The 12,656-nt window shown below is 40.3% G+C and overlaps 1 protein-coding gene across 3 annotated transcripts in view; it reads right to left on the reverse strand.

The window, feature by feature from the left end:
* The window catches only part of BMP7 (bone morphogenetic protein 7), a 97,383-nt gene that overhangs the window by 22,589 nt on the left and 62,138 nt on the right, over positions 1-12,656 (reverse strand). For all 3 annotated transcript variants that reach the window (XM_075176487.1, XM_075176486.1, XM_075176485.1), the window contains exon 3: positions 10,516-10,664. In XM_075176487.1, the coding sequence (XP_075032588.1) occupies positions 10,516-10,664 (149 nt within the window). The remainder of the gene's footprint in view (positions 1-10,515; positions 10,665-12,656) is intronic.

Consider the following 12,656-nt stretch of genomic DNA (forward strand, 5'->3'; position numbering starts at 1 on the left):
ACACACAAATACACATATATACATATACACACACATATCTACATATACACACACATTATATATATATATATATATATATATATATATATATATATATATATATATATATATATATATTACACAGCTAAGAAAAAGGCATGTTTATAATGTACTTAACTTGCTATTTAAATGGAAAAAAAAACCTTCTATGGGGAATGCTACTTTAAAGTAAACTGATATACATTTACAACTTCAAAATAATATATTTTAATAAGATTTTACCAAATAATTAACTGCCAGAAAACAAAAGATGTGAAGGGAGAAGAATAGAATAGTATGGTTTAGGAATATTATCTTTGCAAGTAGGTCTCCCATTTATATACTCAATCCAAGTCTGTGACTTGAATGATTTGCTCAGAGACGGGGGAGATTTCCACAACTAAGAGGGTTAAACTAATGGATATAGAGCTATGATTCACACAAGCATGTATGAGGCAAATAATTTCTATGGCTACTCCCATCACATCACATATATGTCAATATCCTAATGGCACACACATTTTTTCCCAGTTGTTAACGCAAAATTGACAAAAATAGTTCTTAATATATTATTTTTACTGGTCATCTGAGAGATCGGTCACAGGTCACCTAATCTAGTACCCTGTACAGTAAAGTCAGGTAATAAATAAAATTGTCCCCCACCCCCTTTCTGAAGGGTTGTGCAGAGTTCACCGTCCCTTAACACCAGAAAGAAACCCATAAATAAAAACTGTAAAAAAAACACACCAGTATAAAATGTGTTTCTCAGGAGAATCTTAAATTCATGCCTCAGGTAATTCATTCAGTACAGAAAACAAATGATGCCTGTTAAATATGTTACTAGATTGTGGTAGATAGGTACAAGATATTGCACCTTTTAAGCCTCTCCTGGGCAATCAACCCAGAGACATGGAACAGAAATATGGCTGCAGTCAACACAACAGGCATCGCTCAAGATTATGTCCTACGTACCAACCAAAACTAACATTTTGTATTACTCTTTTTTTTAATGACTCCCTGTAAAATAGTCCACGTGAATTAACTACACATATGTATAAGAACATTTGTATACTATGACAGAATTTTAAATACTGACATTGTATGTATTTTAGCACATATAGTGCAATTTATTGGCTTCTGTAGTATTCTGTAAGAAACTCTGAATGTGTAAAGTGATTTCAGCTTTGAGACAACATCTCCCTTCCTGAATTTATAGCAAACAGGAGGTCTCCCGAGGAACACCCTGTTACCTGTTTTGGAGAGGATTTCCACTTTTCATGCTTATTTTCATTGTAGTGTCAAGCCATTCATACAGATTTAATTAGTACTACTATGGATGGACTTGTTAGTCCAGTACTAAGAATGGACGTTCTGATTCAGGCAACAGGAAGGACCCGGGAGACTCACAAATTTAGTGTAGTTCTCCCAGACCCTATGGAGGGCAAGCCTTTCTCCTGAATCCCAACTACTTCCTAGTAAAGTGGGCAAGGGCGCCTCAGTTCCCACCCCCCAAATCGTGCCATTTTGGCACTGTGACGCGTTGACGGCATTTCACAGAGGGGGAACGGGACTTTTGGCAAATGGTCCCCTGCGCTTCCCACTTCTTAAGGTTGCCAAGTATGCTTAAGTTCAGCCTACAAAATGACTCCTTCCACTCTGTAGTTAGCTAGGACTTTTTACTCTGCTTGGTATATACACTGATCAGCCACAACATTAAAACCACTGACAAGTGAAGTGAATAACATTAATTATCTCATTACAATGGCACCTGTCAAGGGGTGGGATAAAATAGGCAGCAAGTGAATAGCCAGTTCTTGAAGTTGATGTGTTGGAAACAGTAAACATGGGCAAGCATAAGTATCTGAGCGACTTTGACAAGGGCCAAATTGTGATGGCTATACGACTGGGTCAGGGCATCTCCAAAACGGCAGGTCTTGTGGGGTATTCCCGGTATGCAGTGGTTAGTACCTTCCAAAAGTGATCCAAGGTAGGACAACCGGTGAACCGGCGACAGGGTCATGGCCATCCAAGGCTCATTGATGCATGTGGGGAACGAAGGCTAGCCCTTCTGGTCTAATCCCACAGAAGAGTTACTGTAGTACAAATTACAAATGTTAATGCTGGCTATGATAGAAAGGTGTCTGAACACACAGTGCAACGCAGTTTGCTGCTTATGGGGCTGCATAGCTGCGGACTGGTCAGAGCGACCATGCCTACAATGGGCGTGTGAGCGCCAAAGCTGGACCATGGTGCAATGGAAGAAGGTGGCCTGGTTTGGTGAATCATGTCTTTTACATCATGTGGACATCTGGGTGCGAGTGCGTCGCTTACTTGGGGAAGAGATGGCACCAGGATGCACTATGGAAAGAAGGCAAGCCGGCGGAAGGAGTGTGATGCTCTGGGCAATGTTCTGCTGAGAAATCTTGTGTCCTGGCATTCATGCAGAAGTTATTTTGACACGCACCATTTACCTAAACATTGTTGCACAACAAGTACATCCCAACATGGCAACAGTATTCCCTGATAGCAGTGGCCTCTTTCAGCAGGACAATGTGTCATACCACACTGCAAAGATTGCTCAGGAATTGTTTGAGGAACATGACAAAGAGTTCAAGGTGTTGACTTGGCCTCAAAATTTCCAAGATCACAATCTTCTCAAGCATCTGTGGGATGTGCTGGAAAAACAAGTCCGAGCCATGGAGGCAGGGCCGCCATCAGGGAGGTACGGGGGGTACTGTTGTACCGGGCCCGGGCTCACCAGGGGGCCCGGTACAACAGCTTAGCACAGACTTACCTGGGGCCCGCCGCTGGTCTCTGCTATTCTGTCTTCAGCCTGGCTGTCACCGTGACAGCCAGGCACCAGGATTCGATCGCAGGGGTGGAGGATTCATTCCCCCTGCGATCATGTGCTCTGCCTGTGACAGATCACATGATCGCAGGGAGAATGATTCCTCCACCCCTGCGATCGGATCGTGGTACCTGGCTGTCACGGTGACAGCCAGGCTGAAGACAGAATAGCGGAGACCAGCGGCGGGCCCCAGGTAAGTATGAAAGTATGTGTTGCTCATGGGGGGGGCGCTCATGAGGGGGGGGGCCCAGGTGGCACGGGGGGCCCGTACTGGGCCCTATTTTTTCTGAAGGCGGCCCTGCATGGAGGCACCACTTCCCTCCCAACTTAAAGGATCTGCTGCTAACATCTTGGTGCCAGATACCATAGGACACCTTCAGAGGTCTTGTGGAGTCCATGCCTCGAAGGATCAGAGCTGTTTTGGCGCCACAAGAGGGACCTACACAATATTAGGCAGGTGATTTTAATGTTGTGGCTGATCTGTGTATATAAAAATATTTATTGTTTTCAAAAGATCCTGAAAGGGTTACATGTATATTTGTTAATGTTACCAATAAATGCTATATAATTTATTATAAAAAAAATGTTTTTTTTGTAACATAGTAAAACAATTCTCTTCATTGTATTTTGTCTTTCACTGAAAACCACCTGAACAAGATATGCTGAGGTAAACTGAGGCCTTTAAGAGCGAGTTGTGCATTTAAGATCTCTCACTGCCGATTAAAAATAAAAGGGTGTCTGAGAGATGACTTCATCCTCTGCTGTTACTTGAGAAATCCACAAAAGTTTTCCATAAATTTTATTATGTGTAGTGGTCACAGTGGGGATATTTAACAAATAATGATAATGCACTATCGTGCACTTACTGTGAAATTCAGATCCCTCTGTGTGTCCCGCATATTTAAGAAGGGTGCATCGCAGCAGATATCGTGGATATCTGCTGCTTTGCATTCTACTTCGTTTTTGGGAGCAGTCACCATTCAATAGTATGGTGACTGCTCCTGGCTGCAATCTAACAAGTTCCGAAAAACAGCGCATGAGTGGTGGGATCACATGATCCCGCCCTGTCACTCACCGCTCTGTCTCTATGCAACTATAGTTGCAGAGACAGAGTTAGATGTTTGTGCGCAATTGCAGTAAGAAGAGAAGTGAAGAGGACGAGGAGGAGATCCGGAGACAGCGCGTTCCGAAGAGGCGGGGTAAGTGTGATTTTTTTTATCACAGAAAGCAGTTTATCGGAACTGCTGTTTCTGTGTTGGGTTGTACATAAATTTGAGAAATAGTTCAATCCTTATCATTGCGATAAAGATTGAAAACTATTTTTCACTTTTTGTGAACATTGATAAATGTGCCCCAGTATCACATCACAATCTACCATTATTTCTCTTATTTCTAACACTCAAATGTTTTACTGATCATTAATACAGAAACAGAGTGAAGACAAACCCTGCTTACTTAAACCATTTCTCACATCCTCTCTTTTAATTACACACAAACTGACATCTGAAGCTCAGAGAACTCAGAATTGTACAGTATCAAGTCTCTCTGTGATACCAGAGAAGTTAGCACACATATCTCACATGCCTGGGTAATTATTGGACAGCCTCTTAAGTGGTTTTTCTTCTTTCCGGGCTTTTTTTGTTTTATGGGTAAACAAAAACTTAACTGCCTTCCGGATGCCATTTACTGATATTTATCTGGTGTGGTTTCCACAAAACACATGTGATGATCACAGCGTTTGGTCATATGAAAAAGGGGACATATTTTATATCTTTAGCACACTAAAGCTCTAACTGAAAAATCAAAATGTTCTGTAAAGCACGGTTTCTAGAAAATAAAAATGGTAGAAACTAATTTAAAGAAAAAGCATCTGTGATATGGATTTACTGCTTGCTGCAAAGGGTTTACAAAAGTTTCCACTTAACAAGTACAGCAAATGGAGAAGGGCTCCTTCCCTAGACTTCCCTAGACTACGGGAGCCCTGTAGCACCAAACGATTGTATCCTCTAATGAAGATGTATTAAATTGCCTTGCGCTCTTTACCTCCTAGGCACGCCGCCAATGGTATGGTCACACCCCTATGGCAGTACATTTCCCTTCTAGTTAACAATAGGAGGGCCCCATGAAGTTGCTGTTACCAATGTTAGTTTTCAGGCACATTAAGTGGACATGAAACAAGTAAAGACTTATAGAAACTCTTTAAAAAAAAATGTCCCCATCCCATCATTATTTCTCAGATTATCCAGCAGGTAGCATGTCCAGAACAATAACCACTCAGCAGGACAGAGCTATCTCTCATTATTCCCAGCCCTAATGCTCTTTACAGGCCTAGTGTGCTGAAATATAGTAGTAAAGCTTGCGGGGGAAAAAAAAGATGTAAATGTAATCATACAGAATATTAGTTGCCAGAGATCAGGTCCCACTGTCTGTGGTGGTCAGCGTAAATTATCAGGGTTCACTGGGACTTGAACTTCCACAGCAATCATTTTATGACTTTCTACTATTATCATGACATCCAGTGTCCCAGTGGTGCCAGTATGAGCCCCGAAGCTATTCATATATATAATTCATGTATGTCGGAATCAAATCAGAGGCTGACACATGGGGATACGCACATGAGAAGTGCATAAACATAAATAAAAGTTAATCCTATGTATGGAAATGATACCTTTTTGTAAGATTTACCGAATTGTAGTAGATTGTTTATGATGCATATGATAATTATTACAGGGTAGTCCAGAAAAATAATCCTTAACTACTTTAGTGTTAGACAGGATACTGCATTTTAGACTTATATGAATGATTTCTGACCTGTTCATTAGTATTACTGCAGGAGTTAACTGAGATTAATTAAGTAACATTTCATTGGGCGGATTCTCCTAGTACCCAGCTCCACCTAAGACTAAACTAACTGGTATAAAACTGATCTTTTCCTCACCGTCAGCCTGCCTGTCAGTTCTATATTACATGCACTTTCTTGGATTGCTATTAAAAGCGAACCACACACCCAACATAAAATCACAGTGTCTCCTCCTTTTGATAAAGCAATAACAAAATATGCCACAGGTGCCAGACTTTTTAAAGTGCTAAATATCTGAGTTTTGTAGTGCCTACTTATATTATACTGTAGGGTTAGCCATGGGACAGTGTACAGCGGACTAGGTCGGGTCCACTATCCATCACGGAATGAGAGTAGAAACTAGAGATGGTCACTGACCCCCGTGTTTTGGTTTTGGATTCGGTTTTGGATCTGGATTATCGTCGTGTTTTGGTTTTGGTTTTGGTTTTGCAAAACCGCCATTGCGTGTTTTGGTTTTGGTTTTGGTTTTGCAAAACCGCCATTGCGTGTTTTGGTTTTGGTTTTGGTTTTGTTTGGTTTTGTTTTGCTATTTTGTTGGAAAATCCATGTTTTTGTGCCTAAAATAACCCAATTTAGTGCTCCAACTGTTTTAGAGATAAGTAATCTAATTGTTGAGGTAATAAATCATCCAAAAAAACAGTTTAATTCTTTGTTGGTAGGCCTTCATTTATTCTACACACAAAACAGATTGTCTTCCTCTCCATCTATGCATATTGGCAATGCAGCCATCGTCTTTGGATGTATATTACACCCTACACTTATACTTAAATATGTAAAGAAATGGAAAAAGACAGTTTGCTTTCTGTCTCTATAGGCCCCCCTCGACTTTTTAAAAAAAAAAAAAAAAATTCAGCCATTATAGACTGTACAATATTAATTGACATGGAGAAAGCCAGTTTGGTTTCTGTCTCTCTAGGCCCCCCTCCACTTGTATAAAATACTAATAAATTCAGCCGTTATAGACTGTACAATAAAAATTGAAATGGACAAAGGCAGTTTGGTATCTGTCTGCATCAGATCCTCTCTCCACTAGGAGTAAAATAGAAAACTATTCAGCCGTTATATAATCTAGAATATAAATAGAAATTGAGAAAGGCAATTTGGTATCTGTCTGCATCATAATCATCAACATCATCATTAGCGCCCTCGTCGCCTACACAAATCTCCCCCTCATCCTCTTCTAATTCCAAAGTGGCATCCTCAATTTGGGGATCACCGGCTACACTCGGGCTATTAAGGCACACATCAGCAGAATGCTCACGATTAGACATCCCACTGTTGGATGGACTCTCTACAGGGATTGTTGTCATTTGTGAATCAGAGCAAACATTCTCCTCTAATGCCTTACTGTTATCTTGCAGCTCGGCTTTGACGCGTAACAGTAGTTGTGCACCAATTGTAGGCTGGGTAACTTTTTGGGATCTGCCACTAATAGCCAAAGGTGAAGGCTTCATTCTCTCTTTGCCACTGCGTGTGTAGAATGGCATGCTTGCAATTTTTTTTTATTGTCACTTAACTTTTGCTCAGTTACACTTCTTTTTCGCTTCAATACAGTAAAAAAAATTTTGTTTTTTGTTTTTTGCACTAATTTGGAAACACTCTGTTGTTTGACATCGCCTTGGCCAGATGACGTACTGGGAACATTAACATCAGAACTGGTGACAGTACCTGGTTGCTCATTCTGATCATATGTGGACTGCTTTAAATCCATTCTGAGCGCAAAGCACTGGGGAGTGCTAAAAATTATTTGGTAGATACTGCTGACAGGTATGACTTTTGACAGCCAGAAATATTTATGCACAATTATGGGAGACACCCCAAAAACACAGAGGAGTGCTAAAAATTATTTGGTAGCCAGAAATATTAATGCACAATTAGGGAGGACACCCCAAAAGCACTGAGGAGTGCTAAAAATTATTTAGTAGATACTGCTGACAGATATGACTTTTGACAGCCAGAAATATTTATGCACAATTATGGGAGACACCCCAAAAACACAGAGGAGTGCTAAAAATTATTTGGTAGCCAGAAATATTAATGCACAATTAGGGAGGACACCCCAAAAGCACTGAGGAGTGCTAAAAATTATTTAGTAGATACTGCTGACAGATATGACTTTTGACAGCCAGAAATATTTATGCACAATTATGGGAGACACCCCAAAAACACAGAGGAGTGCTAAAAATTATTTGGTAGCCAGAAATATTAATGCACAATTAGGGAGGACACCCCAAAAGCACTGAGGAGTGCTAAAAATTATTTAGTAGATACTGCTGACAGATATGACTTTTGACAGCCAGAAATATTAATGCACAATTAGGAAGGACACCCCAAAAGCACTGAGGAGTGCTAAAAATTATTTAGTAGATACTGCTGACAGATATGACTTTTGACAGCCAGAAATATTAATGCACAATTAGGGAGGACACCCCAAAAGCACTGAGGAGTGCTAAAAATTATTTAGTAGATACTGCTGACAGATATGACTTTTGACAGCCAGAAATATTAATGCACAAATAGGGAGGACACCCCAAAAGCACTGAGGAGTGCTAAAAATTATTTAGTAGATACTGCTGACAGATATGACTTTTGACAGCCAGAAATATTAATGCACAATTAGGGAGGACACCCCAAAAGCACTGAGGAGTGCTAAAAATTATTTAGTAGATACTGCTGACAGATATGACTTTTGACAGCCAGAAATATTAATGCACAATTAGGGAGGACACCCCAAAAGCACTGAGGAGTGCTAAAATTATTTAGTAGATACTGCTGACAGATATGACTTTTGACAGCCAGAAATATTAATGCACAAATAGGGAGGACACCCCAAAAGCACTGAGGAGTGCTAAAAATTATTTAGTAGATACTGCTGACAGATATGACTTTTGACAGCCAGAAATATTAATGCACAATTAGGGAGGACACCCCAAAAGCACTGAGGAGTGCTAAAAATTATTTAGTAGATACTGCTGACAGATATGACTTTTGACAGCCAGAAATATTAATGCACAAATAGGGAGGACACCCCAAAAGCACTGAGGAGTGCTAAAAATTATTTAGTAGATACTGCTGACAGATATGACTTTTGACAGCCAGAAATATTTATGCACAATTATGGGGGACACCCCAAAAGCGCTGGGGAGTGCCAAATATGAAGAAAAAATAATAAACCTCTATCCTCCTCTCTGCACTAGCGATTTTGGTTAGAGCAATTGCAAGAACAATATTGTATTCTCTGTCCCTGCTCTAATTAGCCTATGACTACACCCTGCTCTCTCCCTCTGTCAAATGGCGATGGATTGCTGTGGAGGCGTGTATTTATAAAGTTGAAGTATCGTGAGAACCGAGCCCAGAGATCCGACGACGTCACAATGACGTTCGGCCTCGATTTGGATTCGGAACGGGCGTGAGAGTACCGAGCTGCTCAGCTGGGTACTCGGATACCCAAAGTTCGGGTGGGTTCGGTTCTCGGAGAACCGGACCCGCCCATCTCTAGTAGAAACCCACTGCTCCTAGCTTTATACCAGTTCATAATCCTGTATAGTGTGCCCCCTGTCATGCTGTTATGGTAATTGTTTACAAAATCGTAAATTCCTGGCATCTGGAAGGGATTTACTGATAATAGGAACACTGGAGCTTAAACATAGATATATTATAACTTCCTGTAAGTAATACAAGTATATATATATATATATATATATATATATATATATATACGAATGTACATTACACACACACATATACACAATTTGGTTGCTCTCAGAGTTTACCTCAGTGATACACAATGATAAGGACTATTTGTCTACCAGCACACTGCTAGGTATATTGAGATTCAGTAAGTTGTATTTCAACTCGAATGTCAAAACTACAGTGATGCTCAATTTATTTATTTTTAACTAGAACCCCCATCATTGCAGCAAATACTGCATACATCAGTGTACTGGAATATAATAATCAGGGGTCATAGAAAAGATCACAAACAGCCCAGCTGGTACATTCTTATATAAAAGATTACCTTAAACCTGTTAATAATTGTTGCAGTAAGCACAGCAATATAGTAGCCAATCTGCTTCTACAATAGCAAGTCTACATCAACCACTAATATATGCACTATTTATATACTTACAGTTTGAATCTAGTTAATACAAGTTTGTTAGAGGGCCACTAAACCATAAGGTGATTTATAAAGCAGCTACTAATAACATTTAGAAATGTACTGTATACTAAACAGTTTTATGGCCTCATTTACAAAAGAAAATATATTTGCCAGAAGGATGTGAATTTTGTTCAAAGCACTCATAGGGCATACTTACCTACTTTTGATGCCAGCTGTCCGGGAGTGGGTCCATCGAGGGGGCGTGGGCACACGTGATGCGCCGGTAGGCTCCGCCCCTGTCAATCTTAGGAAATTCTGGCCAATCGTAGCAGGGGGCGGGCCACTATGCCGCGGTTAGCCCCGCCCCCACCATCTACAACGACGGGGAGATGCTGGTTCCGGGATTTTTGCCTGCTCTCTCGGGAGTCCGGGAGAACTCTCAAAAATTCGGGAGTCTCCCGGACATTCCGGGAGAGTAGGCAACTATGTCATAGGGCACTTCAATGACCCACTTTGAGTCTAAAATGACTGATAACAGGGAACAATAGATTGAAATAAGCTAAATGCAAAATATAAGATGGAAACATTTACATGTACTTTGAAAATGTTATAAGGTGTCTTTTCATAAAAGATCAGCTTGTATTTTAGATTTAATGGCCCTTTCATAACCTTTCCCAATGTATCACTTACCATCACTGCTCTCCACAGACAGCTGCAGGCCAAGGTTTTGCTGTGGAATCAATACCCAGTGATTACTGGTTGCTGTAATATCGAAAACCAGCCAGCCCTCTTCGGCTGCCCAGATTGTCCTTGAGTCAAGCAGGAACAGATCCGAATCCCTATGGAGACATCTAGGCTTAGATAACATGTACACACAGGTTGAAAAGCAGGTGAAGTTACTGGATATAGGATAATAAAGTCTATGTATTGCTGAGCAAAATAATATACCTAACTTTACCTAAATCTGTCCAACAAACTAAACGTCTTGTCAATTACGTGAAAGCTGTTTAGGCAGTGGAGCTTTTCTATCACTGAGGCAGTGCAGAAGCCAGAGTATGAGAGAAAGGCCTGCAGTATGTAGTTAACAGATATGTTCTATACAGGCCGCCTACCCACTATAAGACAAATGGATTTACACCATGCCACCTCCACCCAGTGAATAGTCCTCTCCACATCACAGATCTCCATTTACAAGGGTTGAGGTGGAATTTTCAGGCTATAATACCGCGCTGAAGCTTCTATAAGGTGGAATAAATAATTTGCAGACTGGCATCGGGCTGTATATTATGGAGACTGTGCTCTTGTACTGGACTGTGGACTACATATGATTGTCAGTTGGATGTGCACTTTACTCAGTTTACCTCCATATTGCAAGCACAACATATTTATGTTTTCTCCATACTGTGCATTGCAGAATACATTGACCACTAAGTATTTTTTTTTTTTTTTATCATAGCCCATGTGCTATACATTCACTTTCACACTGCATAAAGTATATTCATACTTACCCACTGTAAAATTGTCCCCTCCGGGAGACCCCAGATGGGAGAGTCAAGTGACAAATTTAGGGGGATGTGCCGCAGCATTTCGCAACATTTTGTCCCCCTGCAGTGAAATGCTGCGATCATGTAATCACACCAAAAAGACACGATTCATAGCAATCTAGGAGAAAGATCTGCATTTCCAGGGGTCCCAGAGAACTACCCAAAATGTGAGAGTCTCTCGGACATTCTGGGTGGGTTACGCAAGTATGAGTATATTATTAATCCCATACCATGTTGTTTGTTTGTTTTTAACTTATTAGAAAAGACTTTAAAAGCTGAATATGTACAGCTTAGAGTAGGGACAGAATGATATGATATATTCATATATATGGATTATAGTTCAGGAAGGCAGTAATTTGAAAAGACAAGTTAACATAAGGAAGAACTTTTCAGTCCATACCAAAGGCATGAGGAGTTTCTTCCCCCCAAGTGAGGTTTAAAAAGTATGTATGGCACAGGATAATGAAAACATGTCTCCACCCAGATTTCTGTCTCAAATAATTTCAACTCAAGTTTTTGGTAATTATATAAATAACAGACTTTAATAATTGCTCTTCATACATTAATTGTATTCTATTCTGACTGTCTCTGGTTCTACCTTTTTTTGATCCCCTGTACTTATTCAGAATGTCGAAGTCAGCAAATTGGATAAAGTCATTTCAATTAATGTCGAGCAAACTTGATTGTCTTTGTCTAAAATTATGCATAGAGCACGCTACGGTGTGGAAGGGCGTATCCAGCCGCAACACGTGGCAATAACAGTTTCTACACTTTTGTATACATTCACACCAACACACACATTTGTAAATAGTACACATTAATACATTAATCGTAGCTGCAACACATAGTTATTTATGTCGAAATATAGTAGTGTTTATGTGTAATATTATAAACTATATGCATATTAGTGATACATATGGTTCAGGTTAAAGGAAATGTGTCATGTCTGATATCATATTAATCCCCTTTACATCAGTGGCTGTCAGGTGCATTTGGCGAAGAGATCGCACATTGCATACTCTAGTTATTGATGTTAGGGAATAAACCTTTAATATGATGCTGACTGTCAAATGCTAATGGACTGGTTGTAATTGGAGTTTTGGCGGGAAGAACATAGCACATCCCTGGAGAGATGACCCCCACCTTTGGATTCCTTATATTGAACCAGCCTATGATCTGCAACCCCCTGGACCTTCCTGAAGCCTGGACCAATAGAAGCAAACCACACCATCTGCATTGTTTCACTGTATTTCTGTTTGCATATAAGCAGGAGCTTTTCATCTAGTG

Source organism: Mixophyes fleayi, chromosome 6 (genome assembly GCF_038048845.1).
Source record: "Mixophyes fleayi isolate aMixFle1 chromosome 6, aMixFle1.hap1, whole genome shotgun sequence".
In the NCBI taxonomy this organism is placed as follows: Eukaryota; Metazoa; Chordata; class Amphibia; order Anura; family Limnodynastidae; genus Mixophyes; species Mixophyes fleayi.